This window comes from Microcebus murinus, chromosome 1 (assembly GCF_040939455.1).
Source record: "Microcebus murinus isolate Inina chromosome 1, M.murinus_Inina_mat1.0, whole genome shotgun sequence".
Classification (NCBI taxonomy): Eukaryota; Metazoa; Chordata; class Mammalia; order Primates; family Cheirogaleidae; genus Microcebus; species Microcebus murinus.
Window position 1 is genome coordinate 78,910,806 of NC_134104.1, and position 22,895 is coordinate 78,933,700.

A 22,895-nucleotide genomic window follows, 5' to 3' on the forward strand; every position below is an offset into this window, starting at 1 on the left:
TATTTTTTATTTTTTTTGAGACAGAGTCTCACTCTGTTGTCCAGACTTGAGTGAGTGCCGTGGCATCAGCCTAGCTCACAGCAACCTCCAACTCCTGGGCTCCAGCAATCCTCCTGCCTCAGCCTCCCAAGTAGCTGGGGCTACTGGCATGCGCCAGCATGCCCAGCTAATTTTTTCTATATATATTAGTTGGTCAATTAATTTCTTTCTATTTATAGTAGAGACGGGGTCTCGCTCTTGCTCAGGCTGGTTTCGAACTCCTGACCTTGAGCAATCCACCTGCCTTGGCCTCCCAGAGTGCTAGGATTACAGGCGTAAGCCACCGCGCCCGGCAATATACTTTTTAAAAAGTTAAGTCTATGAATGTATAAATGAATAAATGCATGAATGAATAAAGAAACTAGAACAGGTGCCTGGAACACAAGATGTATTCAATAAATGTTCCTTTTCTCTCCCTCACTCTGGAGCATAAAAGCTGTATTTGCACTCTCTGTGCCTGGCCCTTGGTAGGGCTTTGATTAGTGAGTGTAGGTGGAATGACTGAGTCTCAGGAGCTCTGAGCCTTTGAGGCCATGAGGAAATGTTTATCTTTTCATCTACAAGCAGAGGCCAGTGTTCTGAGCTCCATTGAGTGATATGCTACCCTGGGCAGGGCTTCCTTCCACTGCAGGGTAAGAGTCACCCATCTTCTAAGCCAACCCTAGCCTGGTTGTTACCCAGACTCAGTGTCAAGCCCAGCTGCATGCACCAGCAGAGGGGAGCAGCAACTCCTTTCAGCGATAGAACAGCTGGCACTGGGGATATGGCTGCCAGTGAGCAGAGGATTTACTCTGCCCTGCCAGACTCAACCCCATTCCATTCCTTTACCCTGCTTCTTTTTCTTTGTCTTCTCAGGGTTTCAAATCGCAATCCCTTATATCTGGTGAGTGAGTAAATGAGTCTCTAGAAGAGTTCCTGGCATATAGTAGTTGCTCAATAAATACTGGTGGAATGGGTGAATGAATAAATGAAAACAGGATTGAAGGAAGAGACAAGCTGACTGATGTGTGTCTATTTATTGGCACAGGGTCCTATAGGGCCAAGTCCACACCCTCCCCACCCTCTTCCCTGTAAAAATAAACTCTGTCCTTCCCTCTCCCTGCTCTATCTGCTTTTCTGTTTGGCCCAGGAAGAATTAGTCACCCCCTAAGACTTGTGCCTTAAGATATAGAAACCAGCACTCCCTATGCATTCACATTTCTCCTCTCAGCCCAGGGAAACGGGGCAGCAGGGAAGCTTTCACAGGCCCTCAGGCTTCCACTAGGAGTTAAGCGCAGGGCATCTGTCAGTGAGGGCTGGCAGCAGTACTGGAAACAGCAGCACAAGGACAAGGAGCCCGGGAGTGGGGGTAGCCCCTGAGGGTGGGGCTGGAAGGTAGCACTGAGTGAGTCCCGGGGGAGAAGCAGGGAGATACTCCACCCAGGCCTGCAAGGTCCGAGTGGAGCAGGCGCAGCAACCCCATGAGTGAGCTTGGGGCCAGAGGAGGCAGACTCTGTCTTGGGGGAACTGGCACTCCAGCCCAGACCTCTTCCAGGCAGGGTGACACAGAAGGATGTCACAGTGAATGGTGGGGCTCTGCTGGAGGCAGAGGCACAATGTGGTGGTTAAAGAGGGACTAGTACTCATGTCACCTGTGCTGTGGCAGGGCTGGACCCAGCACAGCTTGCATTTGCTTTCTAACCCAGGGGCAAACAGTTTTTCTGGGAGAACCACCCCACGCTCTGGCAACAGCCAGGCATTCCTCCCCTGACCCAGGTCTACCACACCTCGCACAGCTGCCCTGGGTTCATGGGGGAGCCAACAGGACAGCTGAAGTGCTGCAGGAAGTCACGGGAGTTGGAGAGAGTACCCAGCACACGGAAGCGGGCAGGGCTGTGGGGGTCGGTCACCAGCCCCTCGTGAGAGCTCTCTGGTGTGCGGACTGAGCACCACACCTGCGGGCCAGGACAGACATGGGGCCACATGGTGTCCAGTGTGGAGCCGGGCCATTGACTCGGCTACAGCAGAGCCATTGCGGGGCACAAACCACCACTGCTCTGGTGCTTCAGTTCAAGGACATTGCAGAGGGCTCAGCCTATATCTCAGCTCCAATCCCTCTGTCAGTAGCACCAAAGCGGGCGAACACACCCTCCCTCCCAAATTCCTTGCAGCCTTCCAAAGCTGCCCTGGACGTAGGGACGCCCAGCATGGACACAGCTGAGGGAAAGAGCAGAGCTCCAGAGGCTGCCTGCTGTGATGCAAAGCACCTAAAGGAGACCCTGCCTAAGTCCTTGCTCTGACACTTACTTTATGCCCGGGTGGCCCTGGACAAGCTACTTTGTGTCCCGGAGCTTTAGTGTGCTCCTCCATACCTCCCCCACAGGAATGTGGTGAGGACCAATGCCTGCTCCACCCCTTTCCCTCAAGCAGGGCAGCCCTGCCCTTTGCCATCTCCTCCCCCAGGTCTCCCCAGACTGCAGTCGTGGGCCCCTGCCAAGAGGCCCTGGCACAGGCCTTCCCAGCCACCTTCCACACCCCCACTTTGGCCCATTTCCCAGCCCCTTTCCTGCATGCCCCAGACTTCTAATGATGTAGGGGCAGACCCCAGGCAGGGCAATACCTGGGCAAATCCCACAAAGAAGAGCTGGTGGTTGGTGAGCCCCACGGCAGGCAGCTGCTGCTCCTCCCCGTGCTTTCTCAGCCACTCGTTGTAAGCCTGGGGAGGGGCAGTGGGCAGCAAGTCCACCAGGGGCTGCCCACTTTCACCCAGTGCCCTTCCACCCCAGGCCAGTGGGCCTCAGCCACTGGAGGACCAACCAGGCCACTCACATTGTAGGCAGCCTTAAGGCCCCCATTGTCGGCGATGTTCTCCCCCAGCGTCTGGCGGCCGTTGAGCCTCTCCCCGTTCACCTGGTACTGGTTGTACTGCTCCTCCATGCAGGCCGTGTGGTTCCGGAAGGCTGCTAGAGATTCATTCTGCCACCAGGGCCGCAGGTTCCCTTCCTTGTCATACTCTCGCCCTGAGGAGAACTCACCTCTGCACCCCAGCAAGACCAGTGCTCACCCCTTGAGGACAGGAACATCCCCACCAGCCCTGGTCCACAGACTTTAGCATCCCTGGAGCCTGCCCCCAACACCCCAAGGCCTTGCAGGAGCCACTGGGGATTCTAGGCTGGAAGGGACAATTCCATAGGCCCTACCTTGGTCATCAAAGGCATGTGTCAACTCGTGGCCCATTACCACACCGATGCCACCAAAGTTCAGGGCCCTGGTAAGTGAGGAATGCTGAGTGAGGACATGGCAGGGGTACTTCTGAATCCCTCCAGCACCGCTCCCAGATCACCCACAGGCCTAGACCCCGGCACCCAGCCCCTCCTGCCTCAGACATACTTTGGGTGGTTGCGGGCATAGAAGGGGGCCTGCAGGATGCCAGCAGGGAAGACGATTTCATTCTTAGTGGGAAGGTAGTAGGCATTCACTGTCTGGGGGGTCATGCTCCACCTGGGGAGGAAGAGGAAGAGGCTGAGGCTTCTGGCTCTCCTGATGTCCCTCCCAGCCCAGCAGCCCTGCCTGGCTCCTACAAGGGCCTTGTACCTCAGGTCTGGGGTCAGTCTTGCCACCCATCCCAGGAAATCTTCCCCTACCTCTCCCGCTGCCTGTCCCAACTGTCTGTGGCCCCCATACTCACTGGTCTCTGCTGGGAGGCTTGCGGAGCTGGTCGGCCATCACCTTAGCAGAGAAGTTGTACAAATTCAACATGTTTTGGAAGAAAGAATCTTCAGAGACTTCATACTATGGGGATGGTAGGAAGTAGAAAGCAAGCAAGAGAATACATTGGAGAAGATAATAGTCCCAGCTGAGCTACTGATCAGTACCTCTCCAAGCCTCAGTTTCCTCACAGGTAAAATGGGAGTAAAATATTTAGTAAATAATAATTGCCAATATTTAAAGAGCACTTACTTATGTTGTAGGTGTTGTGTTTTTTGCAACCCTCATAGGGTTGTTGTGAGAATAAAAGAATAAAAGAAGGCAGAATGTATGTTCATGCATCTGCACTGCCTTCTTTTATTTTCACAATGACCCTATCAGGGAGGTACTAGTAGGATCCCCATTTTACAGTTAAAGAAACTGAGACCTGCAGAGGTCTTGTCTCTACCCCTAAGGTTACACAGTTAAGGGGAGAAACAGGATTTGACTCAGGCTTGACTCCAAATCTCTGTTTGTTAACACCATATCTCACTTCTGTCTGGCCTGTAGCCTGGCATAGAGCCAACACTTAAGCAATGTTGGTTGCTTCCATCTGTCTCTGAAAGGAACCAACAAGCACCTCCTTTCCTCCCAGTGTTTGAGCCCCAATTACTGAGCTCCGAGAACAGTGCCCCAACGGAGGCAAAATTCAGTACTGGTGAACACAGGTACTCACCCCATCATAAACATCATCCAGCTCTTTGGGCTCCAGGATGAAGTCAGGGAAACCAATCATATCATAGATGGCATCTGCCTGTAGAGACCAGGTTAGGGGTTTCCTTCCCCAGGCTCCCAGCAGCAAAACTGTATGCTCCATCCCCACCTCAAGATGGCGCCCCAACCCCAGCCACGGCTCACTTTCTCCTTGGCTGCCTGGCGGGTTTTCTCATCCATCCAAACCAGCTGTCCCAGGGCCTCCTCAAAGGCGCTCCGGATTTCACTGATCATCCCCTCTGCCTGGCAGGGAAAGGGCACAAGTCAGCCTCTACCTGCACTTAATGCCTTCCTGTTCCCCCATCTCCTCGCCCCTCCTGCCCTCGCGCCCCATTCCTGTCCCTCCAGGGGAAACGTGGGAATGCCTGGACTCATGAAATAAGACTGAGCATCTGTGGAGGATGAGAAGGAAACACCATTTGTGAAGGTACCGGGATTGTGGGAGACTTTATTCTATTAATTAAAAAATTTAATTGACAATAATATAATTAAATTAATATTAAATTTTAATATAGTGGGTTGGTTTGGTTTGGTTTTTGAGATAGGGTCTCACTTTGTCACCCGGGCTGGAGTGCAGCAGTGTCATCATAGCTCAGTGCAACCTCAAACTCCTGGGCTCAAGCAATTCTCCTGCCTCAGCCTCCCAAGTAGTGGGGACTACAAGTGCGCACCATCACGCCCAGCCTCATTGGTTTTTATCTGACTACGAAAGGAGGGCATTAATAGAAAATTTGGAAAATTCAGCAGAGTTTAAGAAAAAATTGGACCATTTATAATCCACTCATTCATAGATCACCTAACATTTTGATTATCTACTTCTACTGTTTTTCCCACCCAGATATGCATATAAAATACAGAATTATGTTGTATAACATATATATAAAAAAATTTTTTTTTTTTTTGAGACAGAGTCTCACTCTGTTGCCTAGGCTAGAGTGCCATGGATTGCTGTCAGCCTAGCTCACAGCAACCTCAAACTCCTGGGCTCAAGCGATCCTCCTGCCTCAGCCTCCTGAGTAGCTGGGACTACAGGCATACGCCACCACACCTGGCTAATTTTTTCTATATATTTTTAGTTGGCCAACTAATTTGCTTCTATTTTTAGTAGATACAAGGTCTCACAGAGTGTTAGGATTACAGGTGTGAGCCACCACGCCCAGCCAACATATATATTTTTTGAAGCCCACATTTTTCTTTTTTTGTTTCAGAAGCAAGCTCCTAAGAGAAACCCACCATTTTTCACTTAAAGTTTCACTTAAAGTTAAAAGGCTGCCTCATAATCCATCCTAACTACAATTTATTTATTCTTTAACCTATGGGTGTACATTTAAGCTGTTTTCATTTCCCCCTATTATCAACAACACTGCAATAAACATCTTTTTTTTTTTTTTTTTTTTTTTTTTTTTTGAGACAGAGTCTCGCTTTGTTGTCCAGGCTAGAGTGAGTGCCGTGGCGTCAGCCTAGCTCACAGCAACCTCAAACTCCTGGCTCAAGCAATCCTGCTGCCTCAGCCTCCCGAGTAGCTGGGACTACAGGCATGCGCCACCATGCCCGGCTAATTTTTTATATATATATCAGTTGGCCAATTAATTTCTTTCTATTTATAGTAGAGATGGGGTCTCGCTCTTGCTCAGGCTGGTTTTTTTTTTTTTTTTGAGACAGAGTCTCACTTTGTTGCCCAGGCTAGAGTGAGTGCCGTGGCGTCAGCCTAGCTCACAGCAACCTCAAACTCCTGGGCTCGAGTGATCCTTCTGCCTCAGCCTCCCGGGTAGCTGGGACTACAGGCATGCGCCACTATGCCCGGCTAATTTTTTTTTTTTTTATATATATATCAGTTGGCCAATTAATTTCTTTCTGTTTATAGTAGAGACAGGGTCTCGCTCTTGCTCAGGCTGGTTTTGAACTCCTGACCTCGAGCAATCCGCCCGCCTCGGCCTCCCAAGAGCTAGGATTACAGGCGTGAGCCACCGCGCCCGGCCAATAAACATCTTTATAGATAATACTTTCAGCATAGCCATTATAATTTCCTAATATATAAATAGTATCTCTTCTACATATATAGCTAACATAAACTCATAACAGAAAAACTGGAAAATACAGAAAACTTTAAAGGACCAAAAAAGGGCCTTCATAATCTCAATGCCCAAAGCAACCACTCTTTATTTGTTTATGATTTCTTTCTAGTTGTTTTTCTATATGTCCACACATATATGAAATTGTATTTATTTGTATTTTGTAAATTGTATTTATTTATTTATTTTTTGTTCTTTTTTTTTTTTTTTATCGAACCACTTGTATTGACAATTTATTTATTTATTGAGACAGGGTCTCACTCTGTTGCCCAGGCTAGAGTGCAGTGGCGTCGTCATAGATCACTGCAACCTCAAACTCCTGGGCTCAAGAGATTCTCCTGCCTTAGCCTCCTGAGTAGCTGGGACTACAGGCACACACAACCATGCCCAGCTTATTTTTCTATTTTTTGCAGAGATGGAGCCTTGGTCTTGCTCAGGCTGGTCTCTAACTCCTGACCTCAAACAATCCTCCGATGTCAGCCTCCCAAAGTGCTAGGATTGCAGGCATGAGCCACTGTGCCTAGCTAAGTAGTGAATTTTAAATAAAACAAGGGGTAATGGTGGAAGAACCTTGAAGACTCACAATTTCCTTGCTTTGCCGATCAAACGTAGCCTTCACAAAGAGGGAGCCCAAAGCGAAGCCAAGCGCGTCATCCGTGTTAGAGATGCAGGTCTGCCACCTCGGCATGCAGGACTATTGAAGGACAAAGGGTCAGGCTCCCAGAGAGGTCAGGCTCTGTCCTCCAGTCTGAGGGCTTTTCTCTGTCTTTGGGGTTAGCCCTTTTCAGCTCGGGACAACAGAGTCTTGGGGCTAGGGTGCCATCTCTCCCTCAGGGAATATGAAGGGCAATATCTCAAAATGTGCCAAATCCAACATCGAAACCTCAGTAGAACATGTGTGCTGCCCACTCTATTCTTAGCACTCTCTTCTTACATTTCTAAAACGCTCATTGGAGTCCAGAAGTTTTTTTTCCTCAGATCCACATCTCTTTTTTTATTTTTGAGACCTAATCTCACCTTGTTGCCCAGGCTAGAGTGAGTGCCGTGGCATCAGCCTAGCTCACAGCAACTTCAAACTCCTGGGCTCAAGCAATCCTGCTGCCTCAGCCTCCCGAGTAGCTGGGACTACAGGCATGCGCCACCATGCCCGGCTAATTTTTTCTATATATATTAGTTGGTCAATTAATTTCTTTCTATTTATAGTAGAGATGGGGTCTTGCTCTTGCTCAAGCTGGTTTTGAACTCCTGACCTTGAGCAATCCGCCCACCTCAGCCTCCCAGAGTGCTAGGATTACAGGTGTGAGCCACTGCGCCTGGCCCACATCTCAATGTTATATCCAGTCAGTCCCTCATTCCAGAAACCTGGGAGTCACTCAGCTTCCTCCATCTCACTAGCCCCACACTTAGTCTATCACCAGTGTCTACTAACTCTACTTTTTCCTTCGTTTTTATTTTGTTTTGTTTTGTTTTTTGATACAAAGTCTTGCTCTGTTGCCCAGACTGGAGTGCAGTAGCTTGATCACAGCTCACTAGAGCCTCCAGCTCCAGGGCTCAAGTGATCCTTCTGGCTCAGCCTCCCAAGTAGTTAGGACTACAGACACGTGCCACCACACCCAGCTAATAATTTTTTTTTAAATTTTTTAAATTTTTTGTAGAGACAAAGTCTCACAATGTTTTCCAGGCTGGTCTCAAACTCTTGGCCTCAAGTGATCCTCCCACCTCAGCCTCTCAAAATGCTGGGATTACAGGCGTGAGCCACTGCACCTGGCCCTAATGTTTTTGTTTACATGTTCACTCCCTCCATTTAATGGGGCACCATGAAACTAAGAACAGCATTTATTTGTCTTCTCCATCCTCATCATCAAAGCTGAGAGAGTACTTGTACATACCAGGCACTGGTAGGTGCTTTACTTATGTTAACTCAGTTAATCTTCCTGAGGACCCTGCAAGTTATTCCTGTTTTATAGACTAGGGAGTGGAGAGTTGAAGAGGCTGGGTGACATGCCCAAGGGAGTTGGGATTAGAACCCATGTTGGCTGATTCCAAGTTTTGTGCTTCATACTATGCACCTGTGCACCACGAGCCGCATGGTGCCTGACATATGGAAGGTGTGCAGCATCAGACTACATAGGACGGTGGAGGCAGTGTCAGAGAGCCCACCTTCTTGGTACCATAGAGGGTCTCCAGCAGCTTCTCTTGCGCAGCCTCAAAGCGTCGGTCCAGGCTGGAGGTTGTCTTCTGCACCAGGTTCCAGATCAGATAATTGTTCAGGACACTGGCATCCAAACCAAAAAATAAGGAAAGGACAGGTGGGGTACCGTTTCCTTCCCAAACAGCCCCTGGGAATACACAGGCAGCAGGAGTCCTGAGAGGTATATGTAGACGCTGTCCCAGAGTCCCTCTTTCACCCTGGGACCACACACCTGGCTGTAGAAGTAAGGTTGGAGCAGGGTACGGGAATAGAGATCACAAATGGGCACCATGAGTCCCTAGCCTAGAAGAAAAAGCCTGCAGACATTCTGATTTGACATTTGGAAGGTCCTCCACCTTATCAAATGTCACTCTCTCTGGCCACACCAGTCCACTATGCCCATTCCCTGCCAGAGACCTCCACAGAGCCCTGTATCCCACCACCCACACCTTGGACTCCCCCCCACCTTGGTTCCGTGCGGTTGATGAGCTCTGACACCTGCTGCAAATAATCCGTCCCATACACCACCACAGGCTCAGAGTCACCCAACTCCAACGGTGACAGCAAGAAAGACAGGAACTCAAGCCAGTCCATGGAGGGCGCCAGAGCCTGAGAGCAAAAACATCTCAGGCCTCCCGGCCTGCCCACCTCACTTCCAGCAGACCCCTCCCCCACTGATGTGCTGTAGCCTGGAAACCCTTCCCATTGCCATAGCAACAGCTGCAACAGCTGCTGGCTGTTTGGTGACTCCTTCCTGCAATAAACCCCTTTCCAAGCCCAAGTACCCCTCAATCTGGGAGCCCAGCCACTTATTACACAAGGAGAACCACCATGTGTGATATTCAGCTGGGGTACAGATATCCAGGTATTTTCACAACAGTTGATAAAATACCATGCCCCTGACACCCTCCCCCCACATACCTGGCCTCTCCTCCAAACCACCCCTATCCCCAACTTTTCCATAATCCAAATAACCTAAAGCATTTGGGCCCCTGACACAGTAGGGGCCCTCCAGGAGAAGCTTTCATTTCTATTCTCATTGTTTTGTGAACATCTCATATAAGTTGTGATAAATTTTTAAAACAATCCCTCTATGCATTCCCAGACAACAAGCAAGGGGCCAAAGGATGGCCAAGTGAGAGGTGGCCTAAAATAGACACCATTTGTCTTTCTAGGATAGCAAAAGTGCAGATGGGAAACTCAGAAAAGCAAGGAAATGAGGAAAGGATCGGCTGCCTCAGAAAGATGACATAAAGGGAAGCTAGATGGTCCGTGCCACAGTTGGCCCCTCAAGTCCCCTGCCTGCCCCACCTGCAGCTCCGAGATGCTCATCTTGTGATAGATCTTCTCCTCGTCGCGCCGCTGGTCCTGGGGCACTGTGATGTTGGCCAGTTGTATCTCCAGCTCCAGGACCTGCTGCATCTGCTCCCGCGTGGAAGTTGGCTGTCCGCCCAGCAGCAACCCCAGCTCCTCCATGTAGTCCAGGTAGGCAGTGAGCACCTGTCAAGGCCCCAAGTAGTCCTCAGAGCCTCCTGCTCGAGGCTGAGAGGATCTGTCTGGTCATCACTGCTGTTCACCCTCTCATCTGCTTGTCTTCCAGCACCTTCCTGGATGTCCCAGCTGCATTTCTGACACAGTGCTTGCTCTATGTTGTTTATTTATTTATGTACCTGTTTATCATCTATTGCCCCAAGAGGGAGGTACATTCCAGCAGAGCACTGTTTCAAGTTTCAGCAGCTCATTCACATGGTATCCCCAGGGCTGAGAACAGGGCCTACTGCAGAATAGGTGCTCTGTGAAGACCTGTCCAGTAGATGGACCTGCTTCCCATACTGCTTTCCCTCTCTTCTCCTAAAGCCTGTCTAGCTGTCCCTGCCCGCCAGTGACCATGTGCCAGGCCTCATCTTGCTGCTTTCTCCACTCCTCTCTGGTCTCCAAGGGAGAAAAAAGCATAGAAAGGAACCATTTAGTGACCACATATGTATACATGTATCAGACTCTCTGTTGGAAGCTTTATATGCAACGTGTCTTCCACACCTCACAGCAACTCCATAAAGCCGATATGAGTCCCATTTTACACACGGGGGAACAAGCCTGGAAAGGTGACGGGGCTTGACTCCTATCACAAACTAGCAGATGGCAGAGGGAGAATGTGGCCCAGGCCTGATGACCCCAGGGCAGTGGACAAACTCATGTGGCTTCACCCTGCTGGCACTCGGTCTCCATGAGGCAGGCGCTATGTTTGCTTATTCACCACTGCAGTCTCATGCTTGAGCACGCTGGCTGCCACATATTAGGTGCTCAATAAATATTTGTTGAATAAAGGGATGAAAATCTGCAAGGAGCCCCTCAGCACCGACTCCCATCGATCCTAACCACTCCCGCTCCTAACCTGAGGCCCCACCTTGGGCTCTCCTAATCACCAAAGGCCATATCCTCTTCAACTTTACTGACAAGTGTTTAGATTCCTTAATATCCATTCTCTGTACCTCAACATTTCTCCGGTGTGAGAGGAAGAAGTTTAAGTGCCAATCTCAGTCATCCCTGCTCCTAAAGGGCTTGGTTAGTTTTACCAGTGATTTCACCTTACCCCTTTCTCTCCCTACCTCCTTTCCTTCAGCTTAAGACTTACTTTTGAGACTCTCCTGAACCCTGCTTTACTCCTAGTTTTTATCCTGTCTCACTGCGGCTTCCCTAGATCCCAGCACAGGAGGCTTCCTGGCCAAGGCAACCAGTGACATGCTGACAACCAAACCCAAGGCTTTCCTTCCACCCTTTCCAAAGTGTTGGATGATGTGGTTCTCTCCTGCATTGTCAAAATTATCTCTTCCTCTAACTCAGGTGACGTCAAATCACACATCTGTCCACACCACTTGTTTTATTTTATTTTATTTTATTTTATTTTTTGCTTTGTTTTAAGAGACAAGGTCTCACTCTGCTGCCCAGGCTGGAGTGCAGTGGCACAATCACAGCTCTCTGCAATCTTAAATTCCTGGACTCAAGCAATCCTCTTGCCTCAGCCTCCCAAGTAGCTGGGACTACAGACATATGCCACTACACCCAGCTAATTTTTCTTATTTTTTTTAAGATATGGGGTCTCACTACATTGCCCAAGCTGGTCTCAAACTTCTGGCCCAAAGTGATCCTCCCACCTCAGCCTCCCAAAGTGCTGAGACTACAAGTGTGAGCCACCATACCCAACTCTTCATACCACTTTTGAGTTTTCCTTTCCATTTCTTTTGGGATAAATCCTAAATTTTCCCCATAATGCTCATGCATAATATGAGTTTACATACCTATTCGGAAGGAGTTGGCCCACTTTCCCATCCTGCTTCCCTCTCCTGTTGAGTATGGTCAATGGGCCATACTCTTTCCCACCTCAGAGCCTTTGCATAAGCTGTTCCCTTCGCAGAACACTCTTCCTTCACTGCAGGCTACCCTCACCCTAGGACCAGGCTGGTTCCCAGTAATACTCACTCTTAGAATCCTGTGCTTCTCCTTTCTAACAGTCTAGACAACTGCAAACAGGACAGCCATGTAACAAGCTGTTTCATGTCTTCTCTCCCACTTAGAAAACAGTGGCAATGCCTTGTTCACCATGTGCCTAGAGGAGGGTCTGGCTAAGGAATGCTCAGTAAATATTTGCGAATGAGTGACAGAAGGACAAATGACTCTCCTGGTTGTCCTACTCCATAGCAATCTCCTTTGCTGATTCTTTCTCCTACTGTCTTTAAAATTCAAGAGTCCCCTTCCTTCCTTTCTCTATTCTCCTCCTTTCTATCACCCCTCCTAAGCCTTGGCTTGGGTTTCTAAGGAGATGCCCCCCAGGTCTCTGGCTCCCTTCAGGCTTGTCCTCTCTCTGGGACTCCACATGACTTTCACAGCTATCTGCTGGCCTCTCCATTTAGAAGGTTCCCAGGTCCCTCAAACTCAGTCTAAAATGAGCACCTCCCACACCCTGAGTGTCTGCCACAAGCAGGAGCATAAGCTTACACCCCCACTCCACCCCAAACACCATATGCGGTAGATGCTATGATCCCCTTTTACAGGTGAGAAAACAGCCTAAAAGAGATTAATCAACTTGCACCAAGCAGCAGAGCTAAGATTGGAATCCAGGCCTGACTCCAAGTCTCTCCTTTTCCTGTGACATCACACTGCTCTTCTCCAATGTACTGTAAGCTGGTTCTTCCTGCAGACACCCCTGATCCCCTAAGGACCTTCCATTCACCATCGCTCAGACTTACGGCCTCAATCATCTTCACCTCTTCCCTCTTCTACCATCTAACAAGTCTCTTGCATCTTCCCCTCCTAACATTCCCTCTGCCACACCTCCACTGGAGCCTTTACAACTCAGAGCCTGGAGTACTACAGAGATGGTTAACTCATCTCCAGGCTCTTTCTCACATCTACTTCTCACATCCCAGCCAACTGGCTTCCCAAAGCACAGTGCACTGGATCACTGCCTCCCTGCTCTGGAGTACGCGATGGTTCTCTGAGATTGGCAGAATAAACTCTGTAGTGTGGTATTCAGTGTTCCCTCCATAGCTAGTCCCTGCCTAGGCTCCAGACTCCCATCTGTTGTGAGCTCCATATTTCGCCACATTGAACCCCTTCCCATGGTCCAAACACACCTAGCCTTTCCCTCTTCAACACTTTTGTTTAAACTGTTCTCTCCACTCAGCATGACCTCATCCACTCCTACATATGCTACAGGGCCTAGCTCAAATGCAATCTCTTCAGGAAGCCGTCTCTGGTTACCTGAGTTTCTCCTGATTGCCAGGGACCCTCTTTTGAGCCTTGTTCTCATACATCTAGGTCCATAAACCCACAAACACCAAAAGTTTACCAGGACAATGGCTCTGAAACTTATATCTCAAAATTCCCCCACTGCATCTGGCACACAGTAGGTACCTATAAAATAAACTTTTCCTGGAAGAATAAGAGGAAGGAAGGAAGGAAGGAAGGAGGGAAGGAAGGAAGGAAGGAAGGAAGGAAGGAAGGAAGGAAGGAAGGAAGGAAGGAAGGAAGGAAGGGCAGTTGGCTCACTAGGCAACAGGATATGCTCACTATCCCTGCTGTGACCCTGGGCAAAGGGAAAAGTCAACAGGAATCAACCCACTTCAGCAAGGGATAGGGATTGGGGTTCTGAGGATGCTTCTTACTTTCTCATTGGCAGTTCTGTTTAAGTAGTAATCTCGAGAGGGCAGAAAGAGCCCAGACTGGTCCACCTGCAATGTCAAAGAAAAGAGGTAAGCACCCCCCAGCCCCAGGACCCAGACTCCTGTGTAGGGGTTGGGGGCCAGCCCAGCCTGCCTATCACAGGGGAGGGGCATCTGGGTTCAGAAAAACATCATAGTCCCTCCTCACGCTTCCCCAGCCCAGCACCTGGATAATATTGCTGTTGGAACTCTTAGAGTCAGCACTAATGTAGACAGTGAAGAATGGAGTGGCCCTGTAGGTCCCAGCTACTGCCTTCAGCACCTCCATGAAGTTGTCCTGATCCCAGGGGCCGGTGATGTTCCAACCACCGATCTGAGTAGAGACCAAAAGTGAAAGCTATAGCACAGGGCCCCTAAAGCTTTCTTGGGCTACATCCTCTCCCAAGACGACTCCAGCTTCCCCACTTGAAGCCCACCCAGCATTCCCACCTTGTCAATAAGGTCTCGCAGTGGCTGGGCGCCCAGCTCCTCAATGCGCTCTACCTGTAGGCAGGATAGGTAGAAGCGCTGAGTCTTTTGCTCAGCTTCGCTGCTGGAGTTGAAAGTCGTATTTTCTATGGGGTAGAACACAGGGGCCAGGTGATAATTAGGTTAACTGCTGAGGGGGAGTCCCTGGACGTTGCTCGGCTCCTCTCCCTGCCTTTATTTATTTATTTTTTAGAGATGAGGTCTTGTTCTGTCACCTAAGCTGGAGTGCAGTGGCATGATCATAGCTGACTGCAGCCTTGAATTTCTGAGCTCAAGCAATCCTGTTGCCTCAACCTCCCGAGTAGCTAGGACCACCATGCCCAGCTATTTTTTTTTTTAATTATTTTTTGTAGAGAACAGGCCACACCATATTGGCCAGGCTGCTCTCAAACTCCCACCTCAAGTGATCCTCCCACCTCAGCCCCCCAAAGTGCTGGGATTATAGGCATGAGCCACAGCACCCAGCCTCTCCTTGCCTTATCAATGAGCAGACCTCCTAATGTAGACCCAGAAAGACTGTCTGAAACAGCAAATCATGGCTTCCTCTCCTCTGTCCACAGAGACCCTCAAAGAAATCTGAGCCCTGCAAGGCTTGCTAGTGCCTACCACACCTCAACCATGCTCCAAACAGTGCAGAGAGGCAGCCTCCATTATATGCAGAGATCAGCTCCCCTCTAATCCATCTCTGCTTCTGAAGAGCCCCCTGTTCTCCGCATCTTTTCCCTCCAGAGTGTTCACAGAATATTTCTTCATTCATGGACATTTATCGAGTACCTACTAACTGCCAGGCCTTGTGCTGGGCACAAGGTCTCCGTAACAGCCCCACTCACCAAGCAGGTGCTTCAGTATGGCCTGGTTCTGGTCCCAGAGGCTGTTGAAGGTGTTCCAGCGAGAACGTCCATCAGGCAGGGGGTTCCTCTGAATCCAGCCTCCACAGGAGAACTGGTAAAAGTCCTCACAGGGGCTTACCCCTCGGTCCAGGGACTCCAGGATTTTTCCAGCCACTCGAATGCAGGCCTCTGTGAGGCAGGTGCTCTGGGATGGGTCTGTGGCAGGGGACATGGCCGGAGGATAAGAGAATGTCAGTCTGGGAGACTCACACTCTTTGGAAGGACCATGATAGCAGGAAGGTTGGGAAGAGAAAGAAAAACCAGAAGTTTTGTGTGGGGAAGGCTGACCCCAACTAGAGGAAATCTTAGAGGCTCTTTAGCCTCCAGAGCCCCCAGACATATGAGGGCTGGTGACAAGTGTGGGCCCACCTACCTCTGTGGTACTGGACCCCCAGGGCCACGAGGCAGCCCAGAAGTAGTGCAACCAGCAGTAGAGAGACACCTGCCAAGACCAGCTCCAGCTGCGTGTGTGAGCCTAAGAGTTGTCTTGTCCCCTTCTGGAATCCCACCTGGGGAACACAGGGGGACAGGAGCAATTGAGCTGCTGGGCAGGGATACAAGATCACCAGAGAATGAAGGCACAAGCAGTTTCCAAGCCATGGAGCAAGGCGCTAATGGGGTTAACTTTGGGCCCAGGGGCAATGAGGCAGGCCGAATTGAGCCCTGAGCCTATTTTGTGCAACGTCATGGCTTAGAATCGCCTCACCGTGGTCCTAGCGCAGAGGCCAGAGATGGAGCGAAGGTGGTGGGGGCAGGTAACCCTCCAGAACAGCCCAGAGCTCCTGGGTATGCTAGGCGTCATGGCAGGGCTGGGGCCTGGTGAGAAGGGGGCAACCCCTTTGCCCACCTCCACTGCGTCCGGGGAGGCCCCGCCCTCTACGGGGGTCTCGGGTGCGTCTTCATCACGAAGCGTGGCCCGTTTGTACTGCACCATCTGCCAGACAGTCAGGGGCGCCCACCGCGGTCAGGCAGAGAGAGCTGTTTGCCCACGGCCCTACCCCAGTGCTCTTGCCCCTCAGGCCCCCTCCCGCCTGACCAGCTCTCGGCCTGGGGTCCCTCTGTCACCTACCCCGACCCCCGACCGAGGTACGCAGCCCCATGTCTGCGAGCTGGATGCCGCCTGCCCCCTCGCGGCCGACCCCTCCGCCTAGTACCCCTCCACCCGGGTCCTCTCCCCGGGAGCCCCGGGGCCCTACTCACATTGCCGCCGCTGCTCAGCTCCTGCAGCGCGACGTTCATGGTGGAGTCGGGCCAGACGGTGCCTTAGGGCTCCCGGCCGCTATCCCGCGCCCGGGCCGCGGCCCCGGTCCCCCGCCCGGCCCCGCCACCGCCCGCCATCACAGCCGCTGCGCAGCCCCTCGCTCGGCCGCCCCAGCCCCCGCCCGCCGAGTCCCCCTCCCCGCGCGGCGCCGCCCGGGACGGGGGGAGCGGGGGAGAGGGAGGAGCCGCCCGGGGCTCTCCGCCAGCAACGCCTGGAGACCCCTCCACTGCTCCTGGCCAGCAACCCATCTCAGCACCCCCTTGCAAGCCACTCGTAGTTTACTTTCCTTTGACCCAGGCCCAATCCCCCAAATTTCAGGCCCTCCCCATTGCCTTTAAACACTTTAGAGAAATATGCCTCCTGAGGAACATCTTCCCCCAGCAGTCTGCTCAGTAGCCATACAGAGCACGCACGCAGTTCACTCACACACGGGGTGTCCACAGGGTATCTACACAGAGAGCGCATAGACCCCAAGTACACAAGCAGGCACGCAGCCCAACACACAGTCCACACACACACGAGTTGCTCACAAAATGTACACACATTGCATACTCATGCACAGTGTGTACATACGCGAGGCACCCAGAGCCAGCACACAAAGTACGCTGTCATCCCTCACACGCACAACACACACACCAAGTGCAGGGGCAGCATCCCCTGCACACAACGCACGTCCACACTGCCTCCACTCTTACATGTTGCTTCAAGACCACATTTTTACTCTCCAAGATAATTGCTGTCATCAGATCATCTCATAAAGGGAGGGTTACAGATGGTGACAAATTGGCAGGGAAAAAAACAGCCATACACAGATATTTAAAGAAAAGACGTGCTAACACTTCTAACTTGGGGAAAGCAAACCATTTTATTTGGGAGATTTACAAGGCAAAAAAAAAAAAAAAAAACCACCAAGCAATATTGAACTGAAAGGCAATAGTGTGGCATCCATGCATCTGCCATCTGTCTTCCATATTGTCATTCCTTAATCAGGCCGGGTGTTGCTGCAGTCTGCTGCTCTGAAAAGCGCTTAGTGTTTCTTACAATGGTGGGGGGAGAGACTGTCTCATTTCCTCTTCTCATCCCCACTCCTACCAAGCGAGTATAAGAATTTGACCTGAGAAGGCTTGAAATGGTGGCAAATGCATAATCCATTTCTTGACTCTCACTTCAGTTCTCAGACATCTTGCTGCAAAGTGGTTCCAACACACTCAGTTCTTGTGGCTGAGAAAGGGTGGATTATGAATGGATTAGGCTGAGAAGTGTTGGATTGCTTTCCTCGGCATGTTTTCACCCCAAAATTGCATATTCTCAAGCAAGAGACAGTACAGTGTCACAGTTGGGATGGAAGATTCTGGATTCAGACTTAGTTTCCTCATTGTAAAATTGAAATAAGAATAGTACCTATTTCAAAGGTGGTTGTGAGAATTAAATGAAACAGTATTTGTAAATTGCTTAGGACAGTGCCTGACACATAATGGACACTCAATGCATTATCTATTATTATCATTATTATTTTACTTTAATTAATATCAGGAAGTAATCATTATCCACAGAATGTTTATATCAATTAGTTTTTGCCATGTAGCAAACCATCTCAAACTTAGTAGATTAAAATAACATTTATTATTCTCATATTCTGCAGGTTGATTGGGTGGTTCAGGATGGGCCAGCTTAGCAGGAGCTGGATGGTCTAGGCTTCAGCTGAGTTGCCAGAACTCTGTCTCTACATAGTCTCTCCTCTTCCAGTAGGCTAGCCCAGCCTTCTTCATATGGTGGTCTCAGGATTCTCAGCAAAAAAAGGGGGGGGGGCAAACCCCGGTATATAAACATTTTTTCAAGCCTCTGCTTGCATCACATTTGCTAATGTCCACATTGGGCAAAGCAAGTCGCATGCAAGCTCAGATTTGGGGATAGGGAAATAGATTCTACTTCTTGATTGGAGGAGGTATAAAATGTTGTCCCTTATTTTCCACAACATTTATCCATCACAGTACTACTTATAATACAAAAAAAATTGGGAAATTCAATGTCCAAGAGTAGAGGACTTGCTGAATAAATCAAACATCCATACAAAGGGTATTAAGCCACATTTACAAATGATAGAAAAGAGAGTTAATAAATGCTATAGGAAATGTCCTCCATATAGAGTTAAGTGGGGGAGGAAAAGGATTATAAAATCTCATTTTTGTGAAGCAAAAAAGTATAGAAGCACAGGTTTAAAAAGATTGGAAGGACATGCAACAAAATGTTATTACAAATATAGCTAATGATGACATTACTTTCAATTTTTTCTTTACGTTTTTCTGTACAATAATAGCTAACATTTATGTCTATAGTCCAACATTTACCTAAGCACTTACATATGTTAACTTATCTAATCCTTGCAATGACCTATTAAGATAGATTCTACCAATATCATTGTCTCTGTTTTACAGATGAGGAGACTTGGGAAATCTTAATAACTTTCCCCAAAGTCACACATCAGGTAGAAAACAGAGCATTGATTTGAATCTAAACTCCATGCTTTTAACCACCACACTACTGTTCTTTCACAGTCACTCTAGGGCTAGAGGGTGATATTTGGCAAGTGGACTATATCATTGGTTTTAAACCTCTCAAAAATTATTAAAGCCTTTTTATTGTTAATATATAGAATAATAGATGAAATTCGTTCTTTTGGGATCCTAATACCATCCTCAGAGGTAATTATTATTAGTCTGGGTGTGGTGGCGCATGCCTGTAGTCCCAGCTACTCAGGAGGCTGAGGCAGGAGGATAACTTGAGCCCAGGAGTATGAATCTAGACTGGGCAACATAGTGAGACCCTGTCTCTAAATGAATTTTTTTTTTTAGAAAAGAGATAACTATTATTAGCAGTTTGGTATGTATCCTTTTAGATCTTTTATATGTATTTACATGCCTAAACACACTATACATCTGTATTTATGTGTGTATAGGTGTGTATACTTAATGTGTATGTTCACTTTCCCCACATATATGAAATTGTACTCTAAACTTGTTATTTGGTGACATTTTGACAGGCCTTGGAGATCTTACTGTGTCTGTTCACACAGATCTTCTTCATTTCTTTTTTTTGGTAATTTATCAGCTTCTTTTAAATAAAATGAATCCTGGCCAGGGGCAGTGGCTCACGTCTGTAATCCTAACACTCTGGGAGGCCAAGGTGGGTGTATCACTCAAGGTCAGGAGTCCAAGATCAGCCTGAGCAAGAGCGAGACCCTTTCTCTACTAAAAATAGAAAGAAATTAGCCGAACAACTAAAAATATATAGAAAAAAATTAGTCAGGCATGGTGGCACATGCTTGCAGTCCCAGCTACTTGGGAGGCCGAGGCAGAAGGATTGCTTGAGCCCAGGAGTTTGAGGTTGCTGTGAGCTAGGCTGACGCCACAGCTGTCTAGCCCGGGCAACAGAGTGAGACTGTGTCTCAAAAAATTAAAAAATAAAATGAGTCCTACAAACACTCTCATGGTATGGTTTTCCTTCAAGTGGTCGGGGTAGGAGCAAAGGAACTCCAGAGAGAGTTTAAGGAAGTACAACCATGGTTATAAGAGATGATAGTAAAAAGATTACCCAAAATATTTTTAACCGCTTGTATTTGTTTTCCAAGGCTGCTATAACAAACTGGGTAGCTTAAAACAACAGAAACTTATTCTCACAGTTCTGGACGCCAGAAGTCCAAAAACAAGGTGTCAGCAGGGCCATGCTCCCTCGGAAGACTCTGGGGAAGAATCTTTCCCTGCCTCTTCCAGCTTCCCGTGGTTCTCAGCAATCCCAACTGCCTCCCAGCAGTTCCTTGGCTTGTATGTAACTCCATCCCACTCATCTCTGCCTCTTTCCTGAGGCCTTTTTCCTTATGTCTATCTTCTTTGTATAAAGATATCAGTGATTGGATTTTTAGGGCCCACCCTAATCCAATATGACTTTATCTTCGTTTAGCTAATTATGTCTGCAAAAACCCTATTTCCAAAAAGGGCATATTCTGAAGTTACAGGTGGACATGAATTGGGGTGGTGGATCCCAATTTAACCTTCTACTCAGGTCTACAGTTTCCATTTGAATAAAAGTGTCATTGTCAAAAGGCATATTATTCTGTTAGAATATATGAAGCAAGCACACTATTGAGAAATTCAATGCATCGTCACACAACTCCATACAAACTTTGTTTCAATTTAGCTGTAAAAATGAATTTTCCCGCTCATGGGCAGGATGCAGAACATGAGAATTTTAAGTAGAGAATCAGAATTTAAAGACATCACCCCACATTTTTACAACATAGATGAAACGTATATATTGCAAAATCTCTATAATTTTGCACTTGGGTCTTTTGCTTTAACCATGATCCAACATGCACAGAAAAGATAGGAATAAGATTATTTAAGAAGGTGCCAACCAAATTAATTCCAGATTAAATTTTTATTCCTCCAATCTCCCTCACTCTGGAAGGTGAAAAGAGAATTGTTTCAATTCTTCACACAGAGTCATCTTTGACAAGAATCCTCATGGGTCCCTTTTTAGCACTTTAGGTGAGGGGCACCTAATTACCTCCTGAGACAACCCACTTCACCTCAGGACAATTTCATTTCAACTACAAATCTGCCCTTAATAAGTAGGTTTGATCATCTCTATGCTTCAGCACAGAAAATGGGGCTCAGAGAGGTATGAAAATTATACAAACACATGGGGGGAAAGACTGGAAGGATATATATATATCTCAAAGGTTTTGTGTGATTTTTCTTATTTTCTTAAAATGTTACAAGTGCAAGGCCGGGCGCTGTGGCTCACGCCTGTAATCCTAGCTCTTGGGAGGCCGAGGCGGGCGGATTGCTCAAGGTCAGGAGTTCAAAACCAGCCTGAGCAAGAGCGAGACCCCGTCTCTACTATAAATAGAAAGAAATTAATTGGCCAACTGATATATATATATAAAAAATTAGCTGGGCATGGTGGCACATGCCTGTAGTCCCAGCTACTCGGGAGGCTGAGGCAGAAGGATCACTCGAGCCCAGGAGTTTGAGGTTGCTGTGAGCTAGGCTGACGCCACAGCACTCACTCTAGCCTGGACAACAAAGTGAGATTCTGTCTCAAAAAAAAAAAAAATGTTACAAGTGCAAATGAATTAATTTTTAAAAGCCAAAGTGGCAGAGTCAGGATTGGAACCCATTGCCAGACAACTTGTAGTGGGGATGGGATTTTCTAGACTCCCCCCTAGTGACCCTGAGCTCCCCCCTCTACAGTCCTTCCAGTGTCATGGTTCCTCTCATTCCAGCTGGGCCTCCACCTCCAACTGCAGCCCTCGCCCAAGAGACTGGGACAGAGCAGAGGAGGGCTTGGCAGGATTGTCTCCCAGGCCTGGGCATTGAGTGGGGCTGGCACTGAGGCACCCTGTTGCACCACCTCCCGGTACGGTTCCCTGAGGGCAGCCACCTTGCAGTAGCCTCTGTGTCTCTGGGACTAACACTTGGGGAGGAAGTGTTGGAGGAAGGAGACACAACACCGGGCAGCCTCAGTAGCTATGTGATTTGGTCAGAATGAGGTAGGAAGCGCCTCCACCAGGAATGTGAACGTACAGAGAAGGTGCGGGTGATTATTACTCTTATCAGCGCTGCCGTCACTGTCGCCGAATGTGAGACACCCCCTCCCCCCGCCAGACCAGTGATTGCGCCAGAGCTCCTGCGCGTTAGCAAGCAGGTGACGCCGCAGCTGACGGCCAGCCAGGGCGTGGGTGGCGGGTGAGGGGCGGAGGTAAGGGGGATAAGAGGGCGCGTTCCCATCCGGGAGGCGAGAACTCTCCCGTGGTCCCCGGCAACAAGGGAAGGGGGCGCCCTCCGTCCCTCCCGCACTCCTTTGGGACGCACACTGGCGCGCGCCGCGTCCTCAGGTGCTCCGGGCTTCCCCGCGTCAACCGCAGCCAGGGCGCCCCCCGCGACGCCGCCATTCATTCCTCCTCCTACACCACGGGCGCAGCGCGGGCCTTCAGGGGCGGGGAACTGCGGGCGCCGCGGGCGCTTTGAGTCGGGATTTCGGTGCCAGCTGCCGGGCTGGGGGTGAGGGCGTCCGCCCCGGTGCGCGCTGCATCCGCCCAGTTACTAAGGAGAGACTGAAATGCACAGATTCGAGAGACGGAGCTACGAGGGCAGGCACTCAGATACAGGGGCCAAGCATGGGGATAGATGCGGAAAGGCAAAGACACTTAAGAGACAGACGTGGACAAAGACCGTAACACATCAAAAGAAGTATGGGGACACAGACAGAGGACACAGACACATAGAGATAGACGGGCATGTAGATAGGCAGAGA

General features: G+C 49.2%; 1 protein-coding gene across 6 annotated transcripts; it reads right to left on the reverse strand.

Moving 5' to 3' along the window:
• On the reverse strand, positions 1-16,637 carry ECE2 (endothelin converting enzyme 2). Of its 6 annotated transcripts, none has more exons than XM_076003460.1 (20): positions 16,520-16,637; positions 16,167-16,253; positions 15,693-15,828; positions 15,260-15,475; positions 14,391-14,515; positions 14,128-14,274; positions 13,905-13,970; positions 10,054-10,242; positions 9,209-9,351; positions 8,712-8,826; positions 7,135-7,245; positions 4,624-4,722; positions 4,442-4,519; positions 3,707-3,810; positions 3,409-3,519; positions 3,219-3,286; positions 2,848-3,038; positions 2,639-2,734; positions 1,806-1,973; positions 1-1,614 (listed from the first exon to the last, which is right to left on the reverse strand). In XM_076003460.1, the coding sequence occupies exons 1-20, from the start codon at positions 16,556-16,558 to the stop codon at positions 1,300-1,302; spliced, it is 2,604 nt and encodes an 867-aa protein (XP_075859575.1). In that variant the 5' UTR covers positions 16,559-16,637; the 3' UTR covers positions 1-1,299. The 6 variants fall into 6 exon arrangements, with proteins under 6 accessions (XP_075859575.1, XP_075859570.1, XP_075859581.1 ...); XM_076003455.1 differs by having other exon boundaries at positions 16,026-16,253; XM_076003466.1 differs by lacking the exon at positions 16,167-16,253.
• Between the last annotated feature and the right edge of the window lie 6,258 nt (positions 16,638-22,895).

What these genes read in the sequence shown, in the direction of transcription:
- ECE2 (XM_076003455.1), bottom strand. Translation starts at nt 16,558, where the DNA reads ATGAACGTCGCGCTGCAGGAGCTGAGCAGCGGCGGCAAT. An exon ending in ATCAACCGCACGGAACCAAG is followed by an intron (nt 8,827 to 9,208) that starts GTGGGGGGGAGT and finishes TTTGGATGCCAG; the next exon opens with TGTCCTGAACAATTATCTGA. An exon ending in CCCTCTATGGTACCAAGAAG is followed by an intron (nt 7,246 to 8,711) that starts GTGGGCTCTCTG and finishes GTCCTTCAATAG; the next exon opens with TCCTGCATGCCGAGGTGGCA.